At 38.9% G+C, this 24,672-nt stretch overlaps 2 protein-coding genes across 6 annotated transcripts in view; one reads left to right on the top strand and one right to left on the bottom strand.

Annotated features, from left to right (window-relative positions):
* dnah5 (dynein, axonemal, heavy chain 5) overlaps positions 1–11,142 on the bottom strand; it is a 234,836-nt gene extending 223,694 nt beyond the window's left edge. The window contains exon 1 of the mRNA XM_051720100.1: positions 11,050–11,142. Coding sequence (XP_051576060.1) covers positions 11,050–11,142 — 93 coding nt within the window. The remainder of the gene's footprint in view (positions 1–11,049) is intronic.
* A 1,130-nt stretch (positions 11,143–12,272) lies between these two features.
* Positions 12,273–24,672, top strand: part of triob (trio Rho guanine nucleotide exchange factor b) — a 237,687-nt gene continuing 225,287 nt past the window's right edge. For all 5 annotated transcript variants that reach the window (XM_051720104.1, XM_051720103.1, XM_051720101.1 and 2 more), the window contains exon 1: positions 12,273–12,468. In XM_051720104.1, coding sequence (XP_051576064.1) covers positions 12,402–12,468 — 67 coding nt within the window. In that variant the 5' untranslated portion in view covers positions 12,273–12,401. The remainder of the gene's footprint in view (positions 12,469–24,672) is intronic.

Below are 24,672 nucleotides of genomic sequence, written 5' to 3'. Positions count from 1 at the left end.
GAAGCACAGTGTTACATATGGCCACCAGGAGATAACACCATGTTAATGACACAGACTCAATGATGCAAACATGTTGAGTCAAAAGGCACTCATTCTGTGAAATCTCATTACTAAAATAATGTCTCCATGCTATGCATACCTTTAGTAATTGTTGTGTTTGCATGTGTAATTAGTTCTTATGTACAATTACCATGTTTTATTTGTTTGGAAAGTCTTTTGGACACATTGATACATTTTTGGACACTATGATAAATAATTTTTGTAATGCTAGGACTTTTGATTGCTTTGTCGTATCAACAAAACATTTTTCTCAGTTACAGTTGGCATGATTGGGAACAAAACAAAATCAGTTTTTGGAGCTTCCTTATTAACACTTAGAGGTATATAATGTCAAATAAGAAAAATAAGATAAAAAAGTCATTTCTGGCATTTATTTTTTTTATTTTTTTTTTTTGGTGATTCTTCAGCATTTTCTTAGGCTGAGAGTCTCAGAAGATATCATAATCTATATAATTAAAAAAATGTAAAAGATTTCTTTACAATGATACCAAACACTCGACCCTCCATGTTTTTTTGTCAAGTTAAGTAAGACATGGGTACAGACTCTGAAGGCAAGTGAAACCACCAAAGGTGACAGTGGAAGAAGTGGATGAAGATTTATAACCCAGTGTAGGGTCAAACACCAAAGCAAACAGGGGGTAACAAGCCTGGGCAAGCAGAAACATACACAGTAGTTGACCTCTGGAGCTAATGGGAGTGTTTGGTTAGCGTGTGAATGAATGACAGGCCAGTGCCTCCTCAACCATGACTGCCAATGCCAAAACAACTGGAAATAAATGATAACGCCTGAAATGCCATCGGTCACCTAGCAACAGAACACAGCAAACAAATAAAGGGATAACCTTAGTTAAGGGATAATCTTGTCCAACAATCTGCAAATGAACGTGACAGCCTGTGTCAACAAAGAGCAGTAAAGACCTTGGGAATTGCTGTGCCACAAAGACAAGTTAAAAAACATATTTAAACAATAACTTAAAGGGAAAGTTCACTCAAAAATGAAAATTCTGTCATTATTAATTCACCTTTAAGTTGTTTCAAAACCGTATAACTTTCTTGGAACACAAGGACATGCTAGACAGAATATTAGAGACTGGCAGCCTCAGACACCATTCGCTTTCATAGTATGGAAAAAGAGCTGCATCAGCAATAATCAAAATTTCACTTCTTCCATTGAAGAATGTACAGAGCCCCTTATAGGACAAGAAAGGAATTTATTTTCTGAAATAGCTTTGCATTTCCTCTAGGCCTGGGTATTGATACAGATTCCGATTTTGATACGATATCGATTCATATGGGTACATTTATATGTTATAATGTCCCTTTTGCTTACATATGAAATAAATTATCTCCCAGCTAATGCTGTTAATTATACAGAGGACCTTCTTACTAGGTACATTAAGAAAATATAAATTTTACTAATTATATATTATTAGTTTTTCATCATTTTTTCACATTTTAGCTTTTTTCAAATGAACAAATCCATATATTCAATCAATAAATATGATTTTACACTCACCTAGCATGGAACACTGTGGTCCTAATAAAGTGCCCAACGTGGTCTTCAGCTGTTGTAGCCCATCCGCCTCAAGATTCGACACCTTGTGCATTCTCAGATGCTATTCTGCTCACTATAATTGTACAGAGCGGTTACCTGAGTTACCGTAGACTTTGTCAGTTCGAACCAGTCTGAACATTCTCCATTGACCTCTCTCATAAACAAGGCGTTTCTGTCCACAGAACTGCCGCTCACTGGATGTTTTTTTTGTTTGTTTTTTTTTTTTTTTGGCACCATTCTGAGTAAACTCTAGGGATTGTTGTGCGTGAAAATCCTAGGAGATCAGCAGTTACAGAAATACTCAAACCAGCCCGTCTGGCACCAACAATCATGCCACGTTCAAAATCACTGAGATCACATTTTTTTCCCCATTCTGATGGTTGATGTGTACATTAACTGAAGCTCCTGACCTGTATCTGCATGACTGCATGCATTGCACTGTTGCCACATGATTGGCTGATTAGATAATTGCATGAATAAGTAGGTGTACAGGTGTACTTAATAAATTGCTTAGTGAGTGTGTATTGCATATTTTATATTTTGGTACATGTTTATTGTTTAATTGCACAATTTGTACTATTTACAAGCAATTATACTGATTTGTTGAACGTGCTAAAACCAGTACTGTCTCTTTAACAAACACAACATTTTGTAAAGAGCGTGTAGATGAGCGCATGTTAATGAGAGAGACTCGAATGGCTTTATCTCATTTGTGCTATGCATGATTACAATATTTATTTTTTTTATTTTTATCAACAACTGACTGTAGAGAACTGAAAGGGTATTAAAAGAGATATTATTCAATGACAGATGGGTCGTGGATCTAGTTTTTGGACAACTTTTACTCTCAACATGTAGTGAAAGGATCTCGCTGCTGAATACTCCATCACTACACTACACAATTACTGTTGAGTGAAATGCAAACATTTACCAGCCAGTTGCCAAAAATATACATTTAAGTAACATAGCGGTAAATTTGGTTGCTAATGCGAGTGATTTCCTCTCACTGTAGTAAAGGGTTGCACATAGATTAAAAGATCGATCTTGGGATTTAAGAATCGATATCGAGATCATTCAAATGAAGTTTGCAATGAATCGGAAAATCCATATTTTAATTAAGACATTTGTTGTAAAAACGTAATACAGGAAAACCAAAACTCTAAAATTAACCATACTGTGTAAATAGATTATGGATAAAACTGTTGCAAATGCACCCAAAATAAGTGCAAGAGAATGTGAAACTATTGCAAAGGAACGCAAAATGTATTGTGAGGGAACCAAAAATTGTATTGCATGGGAACACAAAGCTATTTCATAAAATAAATTCCATTCCTGTACTCTTATGGGCTCTGTAAGACAGAATGTCATAGTTATTTATTTAATGTGGAATATATTGAAAATAGTTTTTTAACGCATGCAATGTGTTGCTGCTAGCTTTAGCATGTTAGCCAACCACTGTCCAACACTTATATCTCAAATAATGTGCATATTCACACAGTGGGGGATGGTTATTAAGCATTCAACTCACATTTGTAAGGCACTGTCTTTCAATATTTTTTTCAGGCCAGGTAACCCTGCTCCTTTGGCTACGTAGGGCAAGTCGTGTCTGCTGAGTACATGAATTGTCCAACATTCCACACTCCATTATTTCAGTTGAAGAATTACATCATCCGTGTTCACATAGTACACTTATTTTCTGCTGCATTTTCAGTGTAAACATGATACTCTTACACTACAAAATGGCGTAGAATAGTGAAGACGTATGTGATTTGGGATACACCAACAGACACAACAGTTAGCTACCACTGCTACATCTTGCAGTAGGAGTGTAATAGTCCCAATTTCACACAAGCAGAGTGTATAACAGCCCTTTTCTGTTATACTGCTGAATGAGTGACAGAGCCCTGTCTGAATGACATCTTTCTAATCCTCTTTTGGTCGAGGAGTTGTTGACCCCACTTAAAGTGTTGTGTGGTACTTGCAGGTATAAGGTTTAAAACTAAAGACTACACATGAATGTAACTATTGCACCACTTTGCAATCTAAAATGGCTCATCAAATCTAAATCTAATCAAAAATTGATGACTAATTATGCATTGAACTTTTCCACAAACTATTTTAGAGCAATTTAAAATAAAATTATTTTAAACGCTCAAAAAATAAATAAATAAAAAAAAACTTATAAAGCATAATCTCATTAATTGCTGTCTCATATGAGTTAAACCTATGTGATGAATAAATAACTTTTCCATTATGAATTATGAAAGTCTATATTATAACAAGGCAAATCATGACAGCACTACATTCTCAATTCTTTCTAAACATATGCCTTCATTCTAATTTGTCTAACTTGCTTACACTTCATAAAACAGGCAAAATTTTAGACAATAAAATTTAAATGCTCTGAGTCACAAAACTCTGTGTAAGCAAATACATCATGGCGACTCTTCTTGGTTCTTTTGATATTCGACAAGCACAGTAAACATGAGAAGCAAAGGTTCATCTTACCTTGTTTTGAAAGTCAGGTGTTTGGGGCAGCATCTCAACCTTGAGTAAAGCCTAGTGTTCAAATAAATTCCAGTTTAATAAAACACTGCATGATATCACAAAACAGTGCTGTTGCCATAAGTAAATTATTGAAATCTAGTTCTAACTCCTTCAAATTAGGACATTGTTTTCCCCTTTAGTGTCTCTCTAACTGGTGCTTTGGTGTTGGGTGGACACCTGTCCTGGAGGTGGTTAACAACAGGTCATGATTAGCCCTTCTCAGATATCAACTAGCATATAGGGCTAAATTTACTATTGTTGTTAAGGATACAGTTACAGACAGAACTTCTGAAGGATGAGAGGAAATCTTTACACCTCTACACAATCACTCACTTTTTCATCACTAAGACCCTCAGAAGACAAGTCAGCTATTCATTTGTATTGTGAAGGGGCATCTGCATAATTTGAATGGCCTAGTAACATATGACCATTCACAGCTGGTTGAACTGGCCTACAGGCTCATGAATACAAATTAATTTTATTCTAATTAGAAAGAAACTGGGTTAGAATCACAGAGGTTCAAAAGTAAGTGATATTATATAATTCTCAAATTTTTCTTTTCAACACTGACTAAAATTTAGAGCAGGTTTTTATAATAATAATAGTAATAATAAGTAGCTACTGTATATTTCTGCATTTTCTAAAATAAATGTAACAGGTGATTCCCATGTTGGCAGTTGCTTACTGACCCAAGAGCCTGCACCCCCAAGTCTGGTTTATGATTTTCTGGTTTACATTTATTTGTAACATTTAATCATCTACTGGGTAATTCTCACAAAACTTGTTAATAAAAAAATCTTGGTCCTACTGTACTCCAAAAACAAAAGAAACAAACAAGAAATGTTGCATATTTAGCATATAGAAATTAAACCCTTTTTAGGGCCGTTAAGTTTTTTTTTAATTATAATTATTATTAGTTATTTATTTTCATTGTGACATTATTTTCATTGAACTCTGCAATAAAAAAAGAAATAAAAAAAAAGATTTAATTATGTCATTATGAGATTCTCATGACCATATTGTGAAAAATATACTCACTGAGAACTTTATTAGGAAGACATGTACAGCTACTTATTCATGCGATTATATAATCAGCCAATCATTTGGCAACAGTGCAGTGCATAAAATCATGCAGATTCAGGTCAGGAGCTTCAGATAATGTTCACATCAACCAGTGATTTCGTCCGTGGCATGATTTTTGGTGCCAAACAGGCTGGTTTGAGTATTTCTGTAACTGCTGATTTTCAGGCACAACAGTCTCTAGAGTTTACTCAGAATGGTGCAAAAAACGAAAAACATCCAGAGAGCGGCAGTTCTGTGGACGGAAATGCCTTGCTGATGAGAGAGGTCAAAGGAGAATGGCCAGACTGGTTCGAGCTGACAGAAAGGCTACGGTAACTCAGATAACTGCTCTGTACAATTGTAGTGAGCAGAATAGCATCTCAGAATGCACAACAATGTCCAACCTTGAGGTGGATGGGCTACAACAGCAGAAGACCACATTTGGCACTTTATTAGGACCACAGTGTTCCTAATAAAGTACTCAGTGAGTGTATATGTTACATGCACTGTAGCACAAGGCATCATTTTAGAGACCATGCAAAAGCTCTTGAAACTATCTCAATGAGTGCTCAAATGATTTCCAGCAGCAGCAAGTCAGATATAAGTCATTGCTATACCAACCAATTTAGAGCCATCAATCTCACATGCCACTATCAATGCAGAATCACAGAATACTGTGTGCTCACATGGGGAGCCTGAGCATTTAATACAAGGAAAATGATCACAAAGATATGAATATTTCACAGTGGCAATGATTTTAATTTTTTTTAATGGGATCTTCCTACTGCGATGGGCCCATGTAACAAGAGTCTCCTGCTAAATTATGCAAAGGACATACACACATGCCACCATTCACACACACACACACACACACACACATGTTGGTGCAGCTATCATTATGAGGACTCTCCATAAACATAATGATTTTTATACTGCACAAACTATAGATTATATCCCCTAAACCTATCCCTAAACCTAACCCTCACTGAAAACTTTTAGCATTTTTACATTTTCAGTAAAACATCGTTTAGTATGTTTTTTAAGCGATTTGACTTAAGGGGAAACTAGAAATGTCCTCATAAACCACAATTATAGCATAATACCCTTGTAATTACCAGTTTGTAACCTAAAAAAAAGTCCTCGTAAATCACTTAAACCTGCCCACACACACACACACACTTACAGTACACACTTTTACACATTAACAGAGTTCAGTCCACTTGGTATCCTCAAGTACTGAGTCAGGCATAAGGCTCAGGGCCTAACAAAAGAAAATACCTTGTACAAGTGCAAAAAAACAATAATGATTTCCATCAGCACTAACGAGTACACTAGTATATTTACCTGTACATGAGCAATCGATCTTTACTCAGAGACCTCTTACTGCACAGGTGTAATGTATTAAAGGTGTGTTGTCTTTTAATAAGGAGAACTCACTTGTTATGGTTGCACTGAAAACTAGCTTACTACTTTCTGGCCACATCTGATGGCTAAGGCAGCTGCTTTAGTGCTTTGCTTCCTGTTCAGTTAATGGCTTAACCAACAGTGTTTTTGTATGAATTAACCTCTTAAGGAAACTGGTCTCAGAACACCTTCAAAGGCACCTTATTTTCACCCTACCTCAACTGAAGGCAGCATTTTTCAGCTTTCGGATGCTGCCACTGAATGAAGAGTAAATAAACTGCCTACTATTGTTTTAAAAACGGTTTGTGAAATAGAATGCATTATGCAATGATTGCAGTGTGCTCTGTTGTTCCATGCCAACAATTTGCATATCATGAAATATTATGCATACTAAATATTGCTGAAAATGTAAGACTAGTATGGAGTTATGCTATTCTGAATCCGTTGTACACATACAAAGTAATACCATAATGCCATAATACCATATACCATAATAATAATAATAATTAATAATACCATAATAATACCATAATACACAGCAAAACCATAATGCACGTGGGCTGATGATTGGAGCATTTATATGACAATGATGGCCGGGTTTGTATCAAAATCATCAAAATGTAAAAAATAAAATAAAATAATAGTAATAATAATAATAATTGACCAAGCTGCTTTTGGTTTTATTATTGCTCTGCACTATTAAATACTGAAAGGAAACCTTTACAACATACATATATCAGGCCTAGTATGGACGTTTAACTCCAATGTTTTAAACTAACATGTTCATCATATATAAGTCAGGGAAAAGGAATGGACAAAATGAAATAAGAAATGAGTGACTGAGTTTCCAAGTGACTTAAATATATGATCAATAACTGTTTGCATTTCATTCTGTCTGTCACCCAGGTTACAGCAAACATTGGATCCAGTCCAGTTTCATGGATGAGGTGTTTTCATTCCGAAAGATAGAAAAAACACAAATGAGAGCTCCTCTTAATTGTTTCCCCAAGACAGCAATTACATAAAGTGGAGACCTTCCCTGCTGAAAAGACCAGCACTGCTGGTCAACAGCTTATGTTATGTTTTGGGTGCTGGTTCCCCTAGCATGGGATGCTGGTGTGCTGGTGTCCCAACCAAGCTTTTAAACTAGTTTAACAAGCTTCATCAGAAAGACCACGCTGGTTAACCAGCTTCAGCAGCTAGGTTTTGCTGGTAAAAAGCAAGGCTATGCTGGTGCACAAGCTAGACCAACACCAAAACAACACTAGCCAGCATTAACCTAAACAAGCATGGGAATTGCATGGGATTTTCTTAAAGGTGAAAGGTGTGTAATTTATCTGAAGTTAAAGTTAAAGACTTGTACCAGTCCGATATTTGTGAAGTCAGACTAACAGACCTAGATAATACAAATGTGCTTGGCTTCGTCCAGCATGTATACACATTTAAGGAATATTCCAGGTTCAATTCAAGTTAAGCTCAATCAACAGCATTTGTGGCATAATGTTGATTACCACAAAACATTTTCTTAAAAAAAGAAGAAGCAAAAGTTGAGGTTATGGCGAGACACTTACAAGTGAATGGTGCCAATTGTTTAAAGGCTTAAAGGCAGAAATGTGAAGCTTATAATTTTATAAAAGCACTTACATTTATTATTTTGCTCAAACTAATGTGTTATTTGAGCTTAAATCTTAGTAACTTTTACAGTCATTTTTAAAGTCATTTTTTACCGTCATTTTAGGGTTTGTTGACATTACATTGTCATGGCAACGAAGTTGTAAAATGGGCTAAAACTTTACACAGAAAAGGTTATTAAGTGATTTTATCACACCAAAATCATGTTAACACACCTATTGTTTATGTCTTTTAGCTATAATTTTGAAACAGTGAGTATTTTAATGTTTACTGATTTGCCCCATTTATTTTCATTGTAAGTGCCTTTTAAAGAAAAGGAGGCACAAGTCAAAAATTATTCTTTTTATTTTTATTGTGGTAATTAATTTTTTGCCACAGATGCTGTTGATTGAGCTTTACTTGTACTGAACCCGGAATATTCATTTAAAATGCTTTCTACTGTTCCAGCTTATATGCAGAGACAACTCTAAGCCAGATGTTCAAAGTGTAAACACTGTTACTTTATGGCACTATCAAACCATTGATGTTTGTTTGATCATCCAAACATAGCAACACTGGCTCAGCCAATGGCCTGAGTTTGAAGCAGGACTGTTTGTCCAGTCAATGAAAAATAGGAGAGTGTTTGGGAAATCTGTTTGCCAATTCCCTTTGTTCATGCTAGTGCGGTAGAAATTATACACTTTAGCTTTAAGTCTCCTGGTTCTCAGAATTTTGTTGTGAGGAAAGACCCTGGGTCTCCTCCAGAACCCTATAGACATTATTCACAATACCGCCATCTTTGATTTTTGACGGGAATGAAAATGAGGCTGTGAGGGTAGACCTCAGGGTTGGGGAGTAACGGAATACATGTAACAGGATTACGTATTTAAAATACAAAATATAAGTTACTGTATTCCACTACAGTTACAATTTAAATAATTGCTAATTAGAATACAGTTACATTCAAAAAGTATTTTGATTACTGAAGAGATTACTTTGCATTTTATTGTCATTTGTTTCATTTCATATTTAGTCCTTTCAGATGGAAAACATTTATACATATAAATGATGTGATCCAAAGTGAAACACTTTCTTATGATGTGTTACATTCAAACGAGCAGACAGAGAAGTAAGATTGAAGTTTGGAGCAGAAGAAATAGAAATAAACCTTGTGTAAATTGTGAGCTTTACGCTAAGCTAAAATGCTATTTCTAGCCATTTTACATGCACGTTACCAAGCACGATCATATTTTTTTAATCAAGAAAATTCACGTTGGATCATAATTTCTTTTTTCTAGTAAGACCTTTGATATAAGGGCAAAAATCATATTCTTGATAATAATTTTTTTATTGTTTTCCTGTAAAAATATCTAAATATCCTTAAAACAAGATGAGTTTGATTGATCTTGTTTTAGAAACAACACTGCATAAGATATTTAGGTTTTTCAGAGAATGTATTTTTAACATGTGTATTTTGTCTTACAGTACTGGCAGAGTTTTTATAGTCAAAACAAGTGAAAAAATCTACCAGTGCTGAAGAAGTAATCCAAAGTATTTAGAATACGTTACTGACCTTGAGTAATCTAACGGAATACGTTACAAATGACATTTTACAGCTTGTATTCTGTAATCTGTAGTGGAATACATTTCAAAAGTAACCCTCCCAACTCTGGTAGACCTAACATCTCTTCGATGACATGCACTGTATAAAGCTATCATAAAGCTCCTAGATCACATCTCATTTTCCACAACTCATGTTTTCTTTTTTTTTTTTTTTGTCTAATGAATTTCTTTGAAAGATATGTGTTCAATGTTTAGTCAGCGGAACGATCCACAAACACTTCAAACAACAGTACAGCCCATTGATGAGACTAAAAGTCTCTCCCTCATAGCCTCGTCAAAAATAAAAAAATGGCACTACTGTGAATAAGGTCTATACTCTTACTTTGCATCAACAATCATCTCATTTTGTTTTAGTTTCATTACACCTTAAGACTTTTAAGAGAAACATATGAGAGAAAGTTGATACTTAACCATAATAAATGGTCACTTCATCTCCTAATGAAAGAGTTATAAAAGAGCAACATCTAACATTGTCCTCTGGGATGCATCTCAGACCAGTGGTGTTAGTTATTAACATTTGCACTGCATAGGGGTTGTGTTAAAGCATGCGAGATCATGAGGCTTCTCGGAAGAAGCTGGTTGTCCCACTACAAGTCATTAACAAGAGAAGTTTCCCACCAGGTCAACGTGTAATGGGTTTCCATCGTGGATATCTAGACAGAAGAGACTCTATGTATGCTAGAAATGTCCCTTTGAATATAACTTTATCAACATTTCCAAAGGTGTAAAATTAAGTTATGTGCAATGAGAGTTCTGGAAGAAACCAAACCAGGTATGCATTGTCCAGAACACTTCAGGACAGATAAGTACAGCATTTCTATACATGTTTTATTTTCTGATAATATTGTTGTGCTGTGGCTTCATTTATTTGTGTTGTGGCTTATTTCCGTTTGGGTTTTAAGCTTTTATTTGCAAATTTGGTAAAGTTCTGCTGCCATCTACTGATTCGAAACTGGAATACATTTCTTCTGAATGGCAATAAAGACCCTATACAAAGTTTGTAGACCAGTAGTTTGGATTTGTCAAGCCAACATAATAATAAAAAGAAAGTCTGGGCTGCTGTTGATCCTTCAGAGCTAATTAGAAGAAACTGCAAGCCTGTGGATTGAACCCACACAACTGTAAAATAATAACTTGAGTGTGTGTGACTATAAAAATATAATGTGACAAAGTGAATTTGATCAGACCTGCATCTCTTTGATGTTCTCCACAGGAGCAGATGGCTGGTGCCTCCCTCTAGATCTGATGTTTGACTTCATTGACCGGACATTCAAAGCCATGATCTCTCTCTCTATTGACCTTTTAAGAAGTTTATAGGTTTGTAAATCTCATCTTAAAGCTGAACTATGGTCTTCCATGGCCTGCTGCTGTCTTCTCGGAGTCCGGAGGGATTTTAGTGTTGACCATGCTGTGAATGCGACGCCCAGATAACACTTTTACTTTCTCCTTTGTAAATTGTTGTTAGCAGTTACCATGGAGATGCCGACGTCAGGGGTAACGTTTTCAGGGCTAAAACGAAATTGCCCGAGCCTGGGTCAGTACCAGAGGACAGAATAGAGGGAGAGAGAGAGAGAGAGAGGACGCAACTGTTTAATTCCATATAAAGAGCATATATATATATATATATATATATATGCGAACCTGTACTGTTTAAATGTACATTTTTGTTGTTACGTTACTGTAGGGGCCGGATCATTGAAATGCAGCTAATATAAACCAAACGCATTTCATCAGATTTAAAGTTTAAATAAATGATATTTCAGAAATGTGCCGACGTTGCATCAAACTTGCACGGATGCAGTGATAATTGCGAAGTGTTTGTCCGAGTTTGTTACCTACTGCAATTCTTAATCACACTCTCTAGAGGCGCTATTGTACCGGTGTAATTCTCGAGCACCCTCACTAGAGGACGCAATTGTTTTAGTTTTCAGTTTTCATCTCATTAGACGTTAGGTCTGTGAACAGCTAGGTAAATATACTGCTGTATTAATATTACAACAATATTGCGGCTTTGCATCATGTATCACTGTTGTATGACTGTATTCCTTAGAAAGTATATGGTTGGCATGCATCATGATGCAAATGGCTCACGATATGCCAACATTTCCACCCATAAGCGGCATATAAGCTATTTATTTGTGTCTAAGCACCTAATTGCGTCTGAGCATGTTTAGTACATATGCATATATTTTGTAAATATATATGTTTACAGCTTGTAATACAGCTGAGATGGTCTGTGGGGGTGGGGGCGTGTGGGATAGTAGGGGATTCCTGGAGACCCCCTTATTGCAGAAGACCTCCCCTCCCTCCATCCTCATCATCCCCCTCCTCCCCCCGTTGAAACTCAGGAGCGCCGCCGATCGGTACCGACACCTCTCAAACGAAAGCCAAGATGGAGGGTCCGTGCTTAGCGAGTTCAGGCTCGAATCCACGCACGCCGCTGTTTGCTTTTCAATAAAGCGGATTTAATCCTGACCAGGCTCTTCATTTCGGAAAAACCCACACCAGTCCGTTTGTTTTGGGAGTTTTTCATTCGAGGATGAATTCGGGGGAGGGAGAGGATACATCTAATGAGGCGGCCGACATAGCGGCGTTTTTCAAATCCGGTAAGTGGAGAAGAAGAGGGGGCGCGAGGCTCTCTGTTTTCGTGATGATGGAACGCTGAACGCAGCTCGCGCAAACGACGCGTGACCGAACAGCGCGAGCTGTGAATATCGTTTTCATATGGTGACCGTGAATCTGATTTTTGTTCGTGCTAAGATAGAGTTGGCAGATAAAACATGTAGGTCAAGCACTTTGTGTGCTTTTATATGACATCATTTGTATGACACATGACGTCACGCTTCAATATGCGTGCTGTAATCGTGCGCGTTGATATAAAAACAACCAGTTATCTTCCAAGCCAGTGCGTTGAAGACTATTCTGCGCACAAACTCGTCGGTTGAGAGCCTGTGCTCAAAACCATGATATGCTTTTCAAGTGTGTCTGCGGAGCAGCACATTTTTCTTAAAACCTGCTCTCATACGTTTATAAACGTGACGGCTGATATCAGTTTACTGAGATTACGTCATAAAGCTTGACTCAGATCAAGTAACTATCGATTTTTGACTGGCGCGTCCATCTCGATGTCATGCTTGCCTGCCATCACCAGCTGTATGTGCGTCTGCTCCCTGTGTTTGTCATGTCATGTTTAGGGTAATACACTATTGCCCTACATTCCATCACGTTTCACTGCATTTCAACCTCATTCTGCCTCTTTTCGCACACTACTTTAGTAGTGTACTGGTTGTTAAAGTCAGCTGTTGCTGTAATTTTCGTGTCAGCTGTTTCTGCAGTACCAGGTGCATCAAAGGAGGTAACTTTGTAATGGGCCATACATTGAGTGACAGCAGGACTTTTCTGTCTACGATCTCTGGTGATGCACATGCTCTATATGGTGCATGTTAGTTAGCTAGAAAGCTTTGTTTTGTGCAGCAATCAAGCAGTATATGACAGCAAATAAGGTGTTAAAAAGGACTAATGTTATATGCAAGCCTCCCAGGGTCTTTGCAGGTAAAGGAAATTGATGCACTCAAGTATAAAAGCCCAGTGGGCTCTCTAGAGAAAAATATGAACATGCTTTGTGATTTGGACAAATATTTCCAGGATATGACTTTTTGTCCTTACACAAGACAGAAGATTTACGAAGGTCTAGTTGTGTGTCATTGTGTTGCTAAGAGGACCAAAAAAGAAACTGGGTGCACTTTTAAGTCCACTTACATTGTGAACACCAAAAGCACTGAGGTCATTTGCAGCTGGTTCCCTTTTTGGTTCACTTTTAACTGAACTGGGTTTGGTTAGTATAAAACGTACTATATGTGAAACCACTTTTAATGTACCGATTACCCAAAAAAAGTTAAATTCATGCCTTTACAGTGCGCAAACTGATCTCACTGTGAATTAGGAAACAGTAGGTTTAACAAAATGCAAAACACTGGGCTAGGCTAACCCTAAAGGCAGATTTATACTTCTGCATCAAACCTACACCATAGCCTGACATGCACCACTTCAAATATGTAACTGCATATCGTGGCGACACAGACGACAACAGCTGTGATTATATAGCTGTGCACTTTGTTGTATATCTGGTAATGTGAGTAACAAAATACTTGGCATATTCTACTCGAGAACTTTCTGGTTTGTATGGTGTTTTGACAGTATGATTGACAGTATGGTGCAGTAAGTAATCTTATTTCATAAGTTATGACAAATAACACTTTTGTATTTGTCAGCAGATTAAAAAAGCACCTGTTAAGAGTTGATTATTTTGCCTAAATGCATTTTAAAGATTCTAAGCTTTAAAATGAAACCCACTGTGTGTTGGTTAAGCAAGCAGTTATTTATAAATGTATTCAAATTTATACCACAATATTGATCTATTATTATTTAAGCAACTCAAAAGCAAGCATACCATATGCCTGATTTATTGTCTCTCTGCATTGTAGGCAACATTTTCTGTCAGTACAATAGCATTTTTGGCAGTGTACTCATAAACCAACACAGACACACCAATGCAGAAATGTAAATGCAAACCAACGTGTTGGCCACTATGCGGAGCCTACTGCGTAGGTTTGACGCAGAAGTATAAACCGGCCTTAACCCTAACCTAACCCAAACCCCAAACCAAACCATCAGTTTTGAAAAAAATGTAATGATAGAGGGAACAATGCAACCTCCGAATCGCACTCGTCACTAATAATGCGAGCATGTTTACTTCCTGGTTTAAACACCGAATCCAAACTCGGGTCTCCCATGCTGCTGACGCAACCTGCTTCTGTTCGCACCACAGGGGAAGGTAAACACTGTAGTCGATGCAAAAATGTCTGATAGCAGATGTCACGGAATGCAGAGGCAGGACCCAAACGCAGAGTTTTAAAAACAAAGGATTTATTAATATAACCAAAAGGGGGAAAACAAACCAAAACTCCCACAAGGGGGAAAAACAAACATTAACTACCCCGTAGGGGAATAATATAATCCAGCCTGGAGAAGAATTTGACCCAGGACCAACTGGACCAGGCAGGGATGGGAGAATGAACCGGGAACAGGACCGACTTGAAACAAGACCAAACACACACAAGACCGACTTGATGACACCGACCGACTGGAACAAATAAGCACACAAGACTGGAAACATGCATTCTCACACTAAACGAAACCTGAGCATACATCGCGAGGCAAACGCCACGCGATGCACACAACAGGCGACAAAAACAAGACAGGACACCTGTGCGAGAGTTCGGCCACACACAAACTCAAAACCTCAGACCAAAGTGACCGAACCTCAGCACAACGTGAAGACAGCTCGCAACCCAGGCACGCAGCGCAAAGCGAGCACAATGCGCGGTCGCTAGAGACAGACATAGGTAATTGACGTGAGTGCATGCCACCAAGATGACAAGCGCAATGCACTCACGCCAATACAGGACAAGACATGGAACATGAGTGTCCGGATCCCGAAACCAAAACCGGACCAGACAGAAGGGTCAGGATTTAGACACCATGCTCCAGACATGAAACAAGACTGACCGATGAGCGCACGGCAGGGAATACAACCCAAACCGCGCTCACACAAAGACAGACATGGGAAGATGATGCCACGGTCCTGTCAGACCAAAACCCAGACTGACAGTGACAGGACCGTGACAGGAGATGGTGCTTGATGGTGAGTCGGCATAATGTGGCCAATCCTAGGGTACCGGATCTCTCGGAAACAACACGCCGACTTCCTGTGTGATCATGTTAGAATGGTACCTTTGGTTATGTCACTACATGGTTCATGAAGTTAATAAAGACTGTTGTTTAAGTGCTTTTACTTACACAGTAAACTGGTGGGTGGCTCAATTTATTTTATGATCTGAAATGTCAAGATCCAAGGTATTATTAGAGTGAAATTCACACTTCCTATTAGTGAGATTTCCCATCAGAGCAAAATCGTTATATCAAGATGTCTGTTATACAGCACTGCAGCAGTCTATGCCAGTGTTTCAGAGCAAAGGCCTTTCTCTCCAGTGGGTCTGTCAGTTGCTCCAGGCTTGTTCAACACTCAAGCCTTGGCACCGACAAGCTTTCTCTCTGGCTGTCTTTGCATTAAACACATCTTGTGTTTCCGGAGCATTGGATGTCTCATCAGTGGCCCTCTTAGTCACTGAGCATTGAGTGCAGACACTCTGGGGTTAGACACCCACCTAAAGAGCTTTTGTGCCGTTTTAAAGACTGTAGCAGATCTTGCACACCAACCTTGGCATGCATTCTGAACTACCTTTTGATCTCAAGTAAAATAAGTGGCACAGAATCAGTACGGAATAGAGATGCATCTGTTGAGGCAGACAGAAGCATCTTTATGAGGAGACATACTTTAGGAGATTGGTGGTGTGGGTCTACCCTGTGTTGTAGAGAAAAACAAGATGCAAAGCAATCAGTGGCAGATAAGTGTCGCACAGTGCCTGCAGCAGGAGAAATGGTGATGCAGATTATACCTCTCTAACTGTGTTATTACTGTCTAATTGTGTGACTGTGTTATTACAACTTGCTGTCATTAGTCATGTTCAATTTAATTGTTTGTTTATCAGTTTGTTTACATTTTGCCCTGATGCGTTGTATCTAAAGCATTTGCGAGTGAAAATTGCTCCGTGCGAATATGGAAAATTATTTGAGAGCACCAGTGCGAGTGACATCTGTCACCCAATTAAAACTCATGACCTTAAAATAGCATCAAAATGGAGGCCTGGGTAGCTCAGCGAGTAAAGATGCTGACTACCACCCCTGGAGTCACGAGTTCGAATCCAGGGTGTTCTGAGTGACTCCAGCCAGGTCTCCTAAGCAACTAAATTGGCCCAGTTGCTTGGGAGGGTAAAGTCACATGGAGTAACCTCTTCGTGGTCGCTATAATGTGGTTCACTCTCAGTGGGGCGCATGGTGAGATGTGTTCGTAGACTAGCGTGAATAGCGTGAAGCCTCCACACACACTATGTCTCCATGGTAACGCACTCAATAAGCCAAGTGATAAGATGCGTGGATTGACGGTCTCAGATGCGGAGGCAACTGAGATTCGTCCTCCACCACCCGGACTGAGCGTGTTACCATGGAGACATAGCGCGTGTGGAGGCTGCACACCATCCACCGCGGCATACACCCACAACTCACCACACGTCCCACCGAGAGCGAACCACATTATAACGACCATGAGGAGGTTACCCCATGTCGCTCTACCCTCCCTAGCAACCAGGCCAATTTGGTTGCTTAGGAGACTGGGCCAATTTGGTTGCTTAGGAGACATGGCTGGAGTCACTCAGCATGCCCTGGGATTCGAACTCACGAACTCCAGGGGTGGTAGTCAGCGTCTTTACTCACTGAGCTACCCAGGCCCTATTTAGGCTTTTTATTGAATATTATTTTTATTGTTTATTGTTATTTTATTGAAGGATTGCTCTTAGTAGCCACATATACTGAAGCAAAGCCTTCACCTTAATAGGACTAAATCACAGTGTCAATAAAATGTGAGGTAGTTTATGTGCACCTCAAAGAAGGCATGTCATTAATAATTTTAACAAGCATTGTTCATTTTTGTATAATGCTTAACAGATCATAAGATAAAACACATTCAAATAGTTATGGATGTCATGAATGTTTGATTGATATATTTCCCTGTATATTCATATTTAAATGTTCATGAACTGATCTGTTAAGCAATGTTTGCTAATAACTAATTATAATAATTATATTATAAAGCATTACCAATTCATCTTTGTTTGACAGCTGTTCAAAAGGTGATCAGCTGCATCAGCTGTTGCATCATGGCGAGTATGAGATTAATATACACTTGAAAAAGTTTATCAGTGAAGATGTCTAATGTGTGTTTTTGTCATTTATCAAGTAGGCCTATATATTATGTTGCAGATTGCTTTAGTAATTCTTAATTCAATTTTTTTTCAGCATCTGCTTATGCATATGTTGTAAAACAGTAATGTTACATTTTCTCTTATTTTATTTAATGTTTTTTTTACTGTAATTGTGCCCTTACATTTTTGACTCTGCCCCTACAAATTTTAACTTGGGGGCACAGGTGCTCCTAAACACATAATTAGCATAGAGCCCTGCTTTAAGCCCCAGAAAAAAAAATCGAAATGACTTTGAATTTAGTTTTTTTCAGAATATCAGATTTGTTTTATTATTATTTTGTTGAAAAATAAGCAGTGAAGCATTTATATATATATGTATATATATATATATATATATATATATATATATATATATATATATATATATATATATATATATATATATATATTATAACTTGAAAAAAACTTTTTTAAATGAATTATTAAGTTGTGTACACTCTCATCTATTCAAGGTGCAAGGAAAGTATTTTAATACAGTTTACTTTATGGTTACACCACATGACATTTAAGTAATTAAATAAATTTTGTTTTGAAGAAAATGCTGTTTTTCAAAAAAATATGTAACCAAATTGAACACAAAAATTACATTTTTACAAACAGTACTTAACGTGTGTTTTAAACTAGATTGTGTGTAAAAGGTTTGTTTAAATGATTTCTCATTTTTATCACCTGGGATAACCTTTTTGTCAATGACCCTAAAATTCAGCAATTTTTTGTGCATCTTTTTTTTGCTATTTTTAAATCCCATTATACATACAGTATAAGCATTATATCGCCCAACATGCTTTTGAAATATCAGCATCAACCTTTAAAAAAAAAACAAAAACAAAAGTTTGACCATTAGCTAGGGGCAGAACTGTGCACATTTTCTCAACATATGCAACTTGAAACTTTACATAAATATTAATTTGTTGCATTAGATTCTGCAGCCTGTTACATCCATGTCCTCCTCTTCCGTCTTGAAGATATAGCTCTTTAATGACAGCACTACTTATTAGCACACACTTGTGGGGTGATTGGGGTTGTCATGACACACTCAGCCTATTTCACAAAGTGGCAGAACAACTGAAGGCTGGATCACACTAAATCTGAGCCCTCCCTCACAGTATATCAGCAGCAAACCATTGCCATTAAAATTGTAACAGTCTGAGAAGTTACTCTTTTCAACCCTTTGCTGCTCTTGTAATTGGTACGCCCAAACCTCCTTTGAAGTCTGTTGCAATGTAGAGCAAGAAATCACGACTCCTGAATCCTTGATTCTCTGTTGTGGTGGCTGTGTGGCATTCATGCAAAACATTTCCAGAGGGTCGTTTATCAACTTTCCAAATTTTTAATCGCATAACTGAAGAGGAACAGCCTGTTTTTGAAATTACAGATTCAAAAGAGGTGTGAATTGTCCTTGTGGTCTCGATGTGGAAAGAGAGGAGGGTTATTAAACTAACAGTTGCCACGCCATAAGATGCTAATTTACTAACTCAGATATTGTAGTGAATTTTTAACTGCAGATGAAATGATTGGCATAGCAATCATTGTGCCATTTTACCAAATGCAGACTAATTGCTCTTTTCTGTAATGCATTGGTGACTTCTTTGAAGAGATCTGTCATTGCTAAACTCATTCTCTACTTTTTATGTGTAATTAGAGGTTAGCTAAAAGTGAAGGGAGGATTGTGGCTTGGGATATTTCCTAACATTGCCTCACTTTGATAAACTATAAAACATAATTACAGTGGAGAGAGACATGTTATTTGACAATTACACATTTGACTATCACATGAAAAATGAGATCAAATGTTCCTCTCTGAAGGACAGTTTATGTTGGATTCTGGGAAGTGCTAAGGTTAAACACACAACAGATGCACAGATTACCATAAAGGCAAGTTTTCGGCAAGTATCAGCATGATCACACTGGAAGTTGGCATGTTGTTTTGGTACCCTAGGATCAGCCACATTATGCCGACTCACCAACAATCGCCATCTCCTATCAGACATTTTTGCTTCGGCTCAAGCATGTTTACCTTCCCCTGTGGCACGACCGAAAGCACTTTGCATCAGCAGCGTGTGAGACCGGGGTTTGGATCCCATGTTAATACCAGGAAGTAATTGTGTTTGCATAATCATTGACAAGAGAGATTCTGAGGTTGCATTTTTTACTCTGATGTAAAATTTTTACTGCATTGAGGCTTAGGTTTAGATTTGGGGTTTGGGTTGGAGGGTACAGTTTATAAAATATGCATTCCTCTTAACTGTATTACAGCCTGTACAGATGAAAACAACTCGCATTTGTCGCCCCTCTGTAGACATTTCACATGGAAAATGGAGCACACACGCAGAGAATGAAAACGGACAAAAACGAAAACAGACACATTTTTTTGCAGAACATAAACAAAAAAGGGAACAAAGTCCCTTTCAATTTTTCCGGAGTGAAAATGTTATTTTATGGTAACTGGTTAAAGGAATAGTTCACCCAAAAAGGAAAATCTTCTCATGATTTACTTACCTTTGAGCCATTCCATATGTGTGTGACTTTACTTCTTCAGCAGAACCAAAGTGAAGATTTTTTAAGCACATTTCAGCTCTTTTTGTCCATAAAATTTTAGATAATGGGTGCCATCAGTCTGCTGGCTATTTGACGGTCCAAAAGGCATATTTAGGCAGCATAAATGTCATCCACACGACTCCAGTCGATTAATTAATGTCTTCTGAAGCAAACTGATAGGTTGGTGTAGGAAACAAATTGATAATCAAAATGTTTTCAACTTTAAATCATTGCTTCCATCCAGTGCTGGATTTTTGTTTGAAATGATTTATGACCTAATTCTAGCATGACATTCGTTCCTCTGTTGTATACAAAGTACGTGCTTCTGACTTCTCACGTGAATGCTTCATTTCGCTTATGACACTTGATGAGTATTTTCATTTTTGGTTGATCTAACCCTTTAATAACTGGTTATTTTGTTCCTTTTTTTCCCTTTTTTTCTTGAAACCAAAGCATGAATGGTTTATTACAGTACATTTTTGGAAATATACCACTTACTGTTGCCCAAAAAATTAGGCTTCTTTTTTAGTTGAACATGATAAGCATGTGCTTTGATTCTGAAGGAAACTGCTTCATCACACATTTCTTTTCCTATATGCACGCTGTGGATGTAGCCTTCTGTGACATGCTGAAGACCTTTTAGACATCTATACATAATTGCTATGTTTTACATGCAAGGTTAATCCAGAGAAAAAGGAAAAATATTGAGGTAAAAAGTAAATTTGTCAGTTGTTTCCAAGTCTTCACTGAATTATTGTTATGCTGGGTTCTGACCAAGATACAGATCTGTAATTAAAATGAATAATTAAAATAAAAGTATTAAATAATTATTACGTTTAATATAAAATTATTCGGACCGCATAAGATGATGTTTAGGCCAACATTGGCCAAACAGTGTAAGCATTCATGCAGGAGAAAGAGAATTTGCCTATTAATTGTTTTTAGATGGCCAGATGTATTTTTGAAATACCTTAAATATTGGAATATATATAATATTAAGAATACATTTTCTCCGCAGCGAGTGCACATCCACAGTAGGGCTAAAATTATTAGTCAACGTTATCGACAACGTCAACAATAAAAAAATTTTAGACAAAAATTTTAGTTGTTGAAGAGTCCTTTGATCTCATTTAACGTAACGAGATCACATTAAACTCTAATAATGACGCGCGAGAGCAGCACTGCAGTTCTCTTACGACTCAGTACACTTGACATTGCATTTGCTAACGCATATGGGGAGTGTCCTTCCACACGACCTAGTTGAAACCTCTCTGCTATAACGGCAATATTCTAATATTGGCTATGGTATTTGAGCCACGCCTTTTTAGGCGCGAAGCTGTCCGCTATAAAAGCAAGTGCGCAAACACCATTCCTCAGAAATTTCTTCCTTCAAGACAGCGATTCATCTCTCATCTAGAAGCCCTCTACTGCTTCGTCGTCGACAACACGAGTCAATGGGCGGGATCTTCACGGTAACGAGAAGACTCTCCGCTCCCCTGCAGTGTTCCGGTGAACATCGCTCCACCTCGCCACTTGACGCTTCGCTGGTGAACAGGCCGCTTCACCATCCTGATTCCCCGCAGTACTTCGGCAGGAGTTGTGTATCCTTATAAGCCAATGTATATTGTGTGTGTGTATATATACATATATATATAAAAAAGTCGCTTATGTGTTTGCGTCTTTTTAAAGATGTCGTTCCGTAAGTGTAACTTGTGCGAGAGGCACATCCCGACGTCAGATCAGCATGAGAGCTGCATTTAGCACATAGAGGCGTCTCATGGATGGTGCTCTGGCCTGTAAAATGGTGTTCATGACTGAATGTGTCAGTTCTGGTGCGTTTAGCACGCTCCGTTCAGGGGATACACATGCAGTTTCCACAGCTTGGACTGGGGATGCCAGACTGTGCCTTGCGCCTGAGAGAGGAGATCCCTCCTCAGCGGTATTTCCCATGGAGGCCCGTCCAGTATTTCTACCATCTCCAGAAACCAGGACTGATTGGGCCATTTTGGCGCAATTAAAAGAACTCTTTCCATGTCCACTCTGACTTTGCTGATGACAGAATGAAGGACGCACACAGAGTCCGCTTTCATGGAGACAGACTGCCCTCACTGCGAGGGCATGAGTCTCAAGACGCTTCACTCGTGAATTGTACTCGTTCTGAGGGACGATTCAGCCTCCCGCGGCCTCCCACCCGCCTCTTCTGTGACACTCGAGAGATCACACAAGGAGGCATGGTGGGGCCGCAATACTCGATCAGGATAAATTTGAGGCGGACCTCATGTCAGCACACACCCTGCGTGCCCCTCAATCTCCACGTAATGTGTCTATGCCGATACATTATGTGCGTGACGAGAGTGCACGGCCTCATCTCTTTCAGCGGTTCTGACGCTGGGGATGATGACGATGTCATGTCTCTCGCTGTATCAGGTGAGTGGTCAGTGGATGACACTACCGCCAGTTCCCCTAGCGAGGGTGAGGAGCGTTTACTGACAAGGATATGCTTCGCATCCTTTCAAGGGCTTTCGAAGAGCTCGATATCGAGTGGTCTCCACCAGAGGAACCTACATAATCTCGCCTTGATGAATGTTCCTGCAGTCCGGACGCCGTCAAGTGACCGTGTCCCGTAGATCTGACCCGTTCTTCCCTGAAGTTCATAACAAACTGTCAAAACCCTGGCACGCACCCTATTCAGCTCACCTGCGCAGTGATTACATGCTCTCTAATGTGGATCAGGGGGAAGAAAATGGTTATGCCCAACTACCTCCCCTGAAAGAGGCAGTAGCAACACACCTCTGTCCGGCGAGTAGCAGGTAAAGCCATGCAAACCGTGGCCCAAATGAAGGCAGCCGCCTCAGCGCAGGCCTGCGCCGACGGGAAAACCCCCCGTGCAGCAAAGCGCTCCTGACACACAATACTGTTCCCCTCTTCCCCAATGCTGTTTGTCGTGAAAGGAATATTGTTGTTCAAAATGTTGTTTAATATGTTGTTTTTTGTGTCTCACATCAACCACATGCAATAAAGTTTGCACATTATGCACAACCACTTTCCCAATGGTGAGTGGCGCCTTATGTATGAACACAAATGCTCGAGACGCTCACACTTTTTCAATAAAGGCCTTTTCCACTGCAAAGCCCACATATTTTGCACAACTGCTTCCCAATGGTGAGCGGCACATTATATCTTGTAATGAATTGCAAGGATTGGAAAAAGATTACAGCGCTCATTGCACATGCATGAGACGCTCACACTTTTTCAATAAAGAGCTTTCCCTCTTCAAAGCCTCACATTATGCGCAACCGCTTCCCAATGATGAGCGGCGCATTATATTATGTTATGAACATACCAAATTGCCCTCTGTCTCGTTGCGCGGATGCGTGGCGAGCTCTTACTGGGATTCCGACTGGGTGCTAAAAAAGGATCAAACATGGTTATACGATCCAATTTGCATGTTGGCCGCCCGTTTCAACTGTGCTCTGTCTTCCATGGTTCCGTCCGAAGACACACCAGTGTTATGAGCCAAAATACATAATCTTCTCGCAAAGAACACTATAGAGGTTGTTTCATATGAATTAATAAGCCTGCTGTCCTGCTGCACGAATGCATAGCAAGTCCTCACGGGCATGACAGAGCTGGTGATTACAACGATTGAGCACAATCTGTGGTCTGACCACACGATATGCCGTTGTTACGTGCACAGACTGCGAAACAGCGGGATTTACAGCCATTATTTCCTCGTTCTGGAGAAGGAAGGCGGGCTTTGGCTTATTCTAGTTCTGAGACGCTTGAATCGCGCACTCGTGATGCGCCTATTCAAATTGTTAACTCGGAAACAGATCATATCGCACATCCGTCCTCAGGACTGATTTGCGTCAATAGATCTGAAGGATGCGTACTTCATGTACCAATTGCACCATGTTACAGGTGGCTTTTTAGATTCACGTTCGAGGGAACTGCGTATCAATTTTAAGTCCTTCATTTCAGTCTGTCTCTGGCTCCCCACACGTTCACAAAATGTATCGATGCAGCACTTTGCCCCATTGAAAATGAATGGTGTGTGTGTTTTGAATTGCCTCAGCTATTGGTTATTACTAGCCAATCAGAGGCATTACTGAGTGAACACAGAGACTTGCTGTGTAACAAGGATAAGGCTGGGAAAGGAGGAGGCGGGAACTGGCTGAACCATCAAAATAATGTTTAATGAAAACAAAAAGACACAAAACATAAACGCACACACTGCAGCTGCGTGTGGCTCTCTCTCTCTCTCTCTCGAACAACCACGTTCCGCTGCACTTATCCCTCTCCTCTGCTGATTAGCCCCGCCCTCCTCCTCGT

Source organism: Myxocyprinus asiaticus, chromosome 16 (genome assembly GCF_019703515.2).
Source record: "Myxocyprinus asiaticus isolate MX2 ecotype Aquarium Trade chromosome 16, UBuf_Myxa_2, whole genome shotgun sequence".
In the NCBI taxonomy this organism is placed as follows: Eukaryota; Metazoa; Chordata; class Actinopteri; order Cypriniformes; family Catostomidae; genus Myxocyprinus; species Myxocyprinus asiaticus.
Note: the sequence above shows the minus strand (reverse complement) of the source record. Positions and strands in the feature narration are given on the sequence as shown.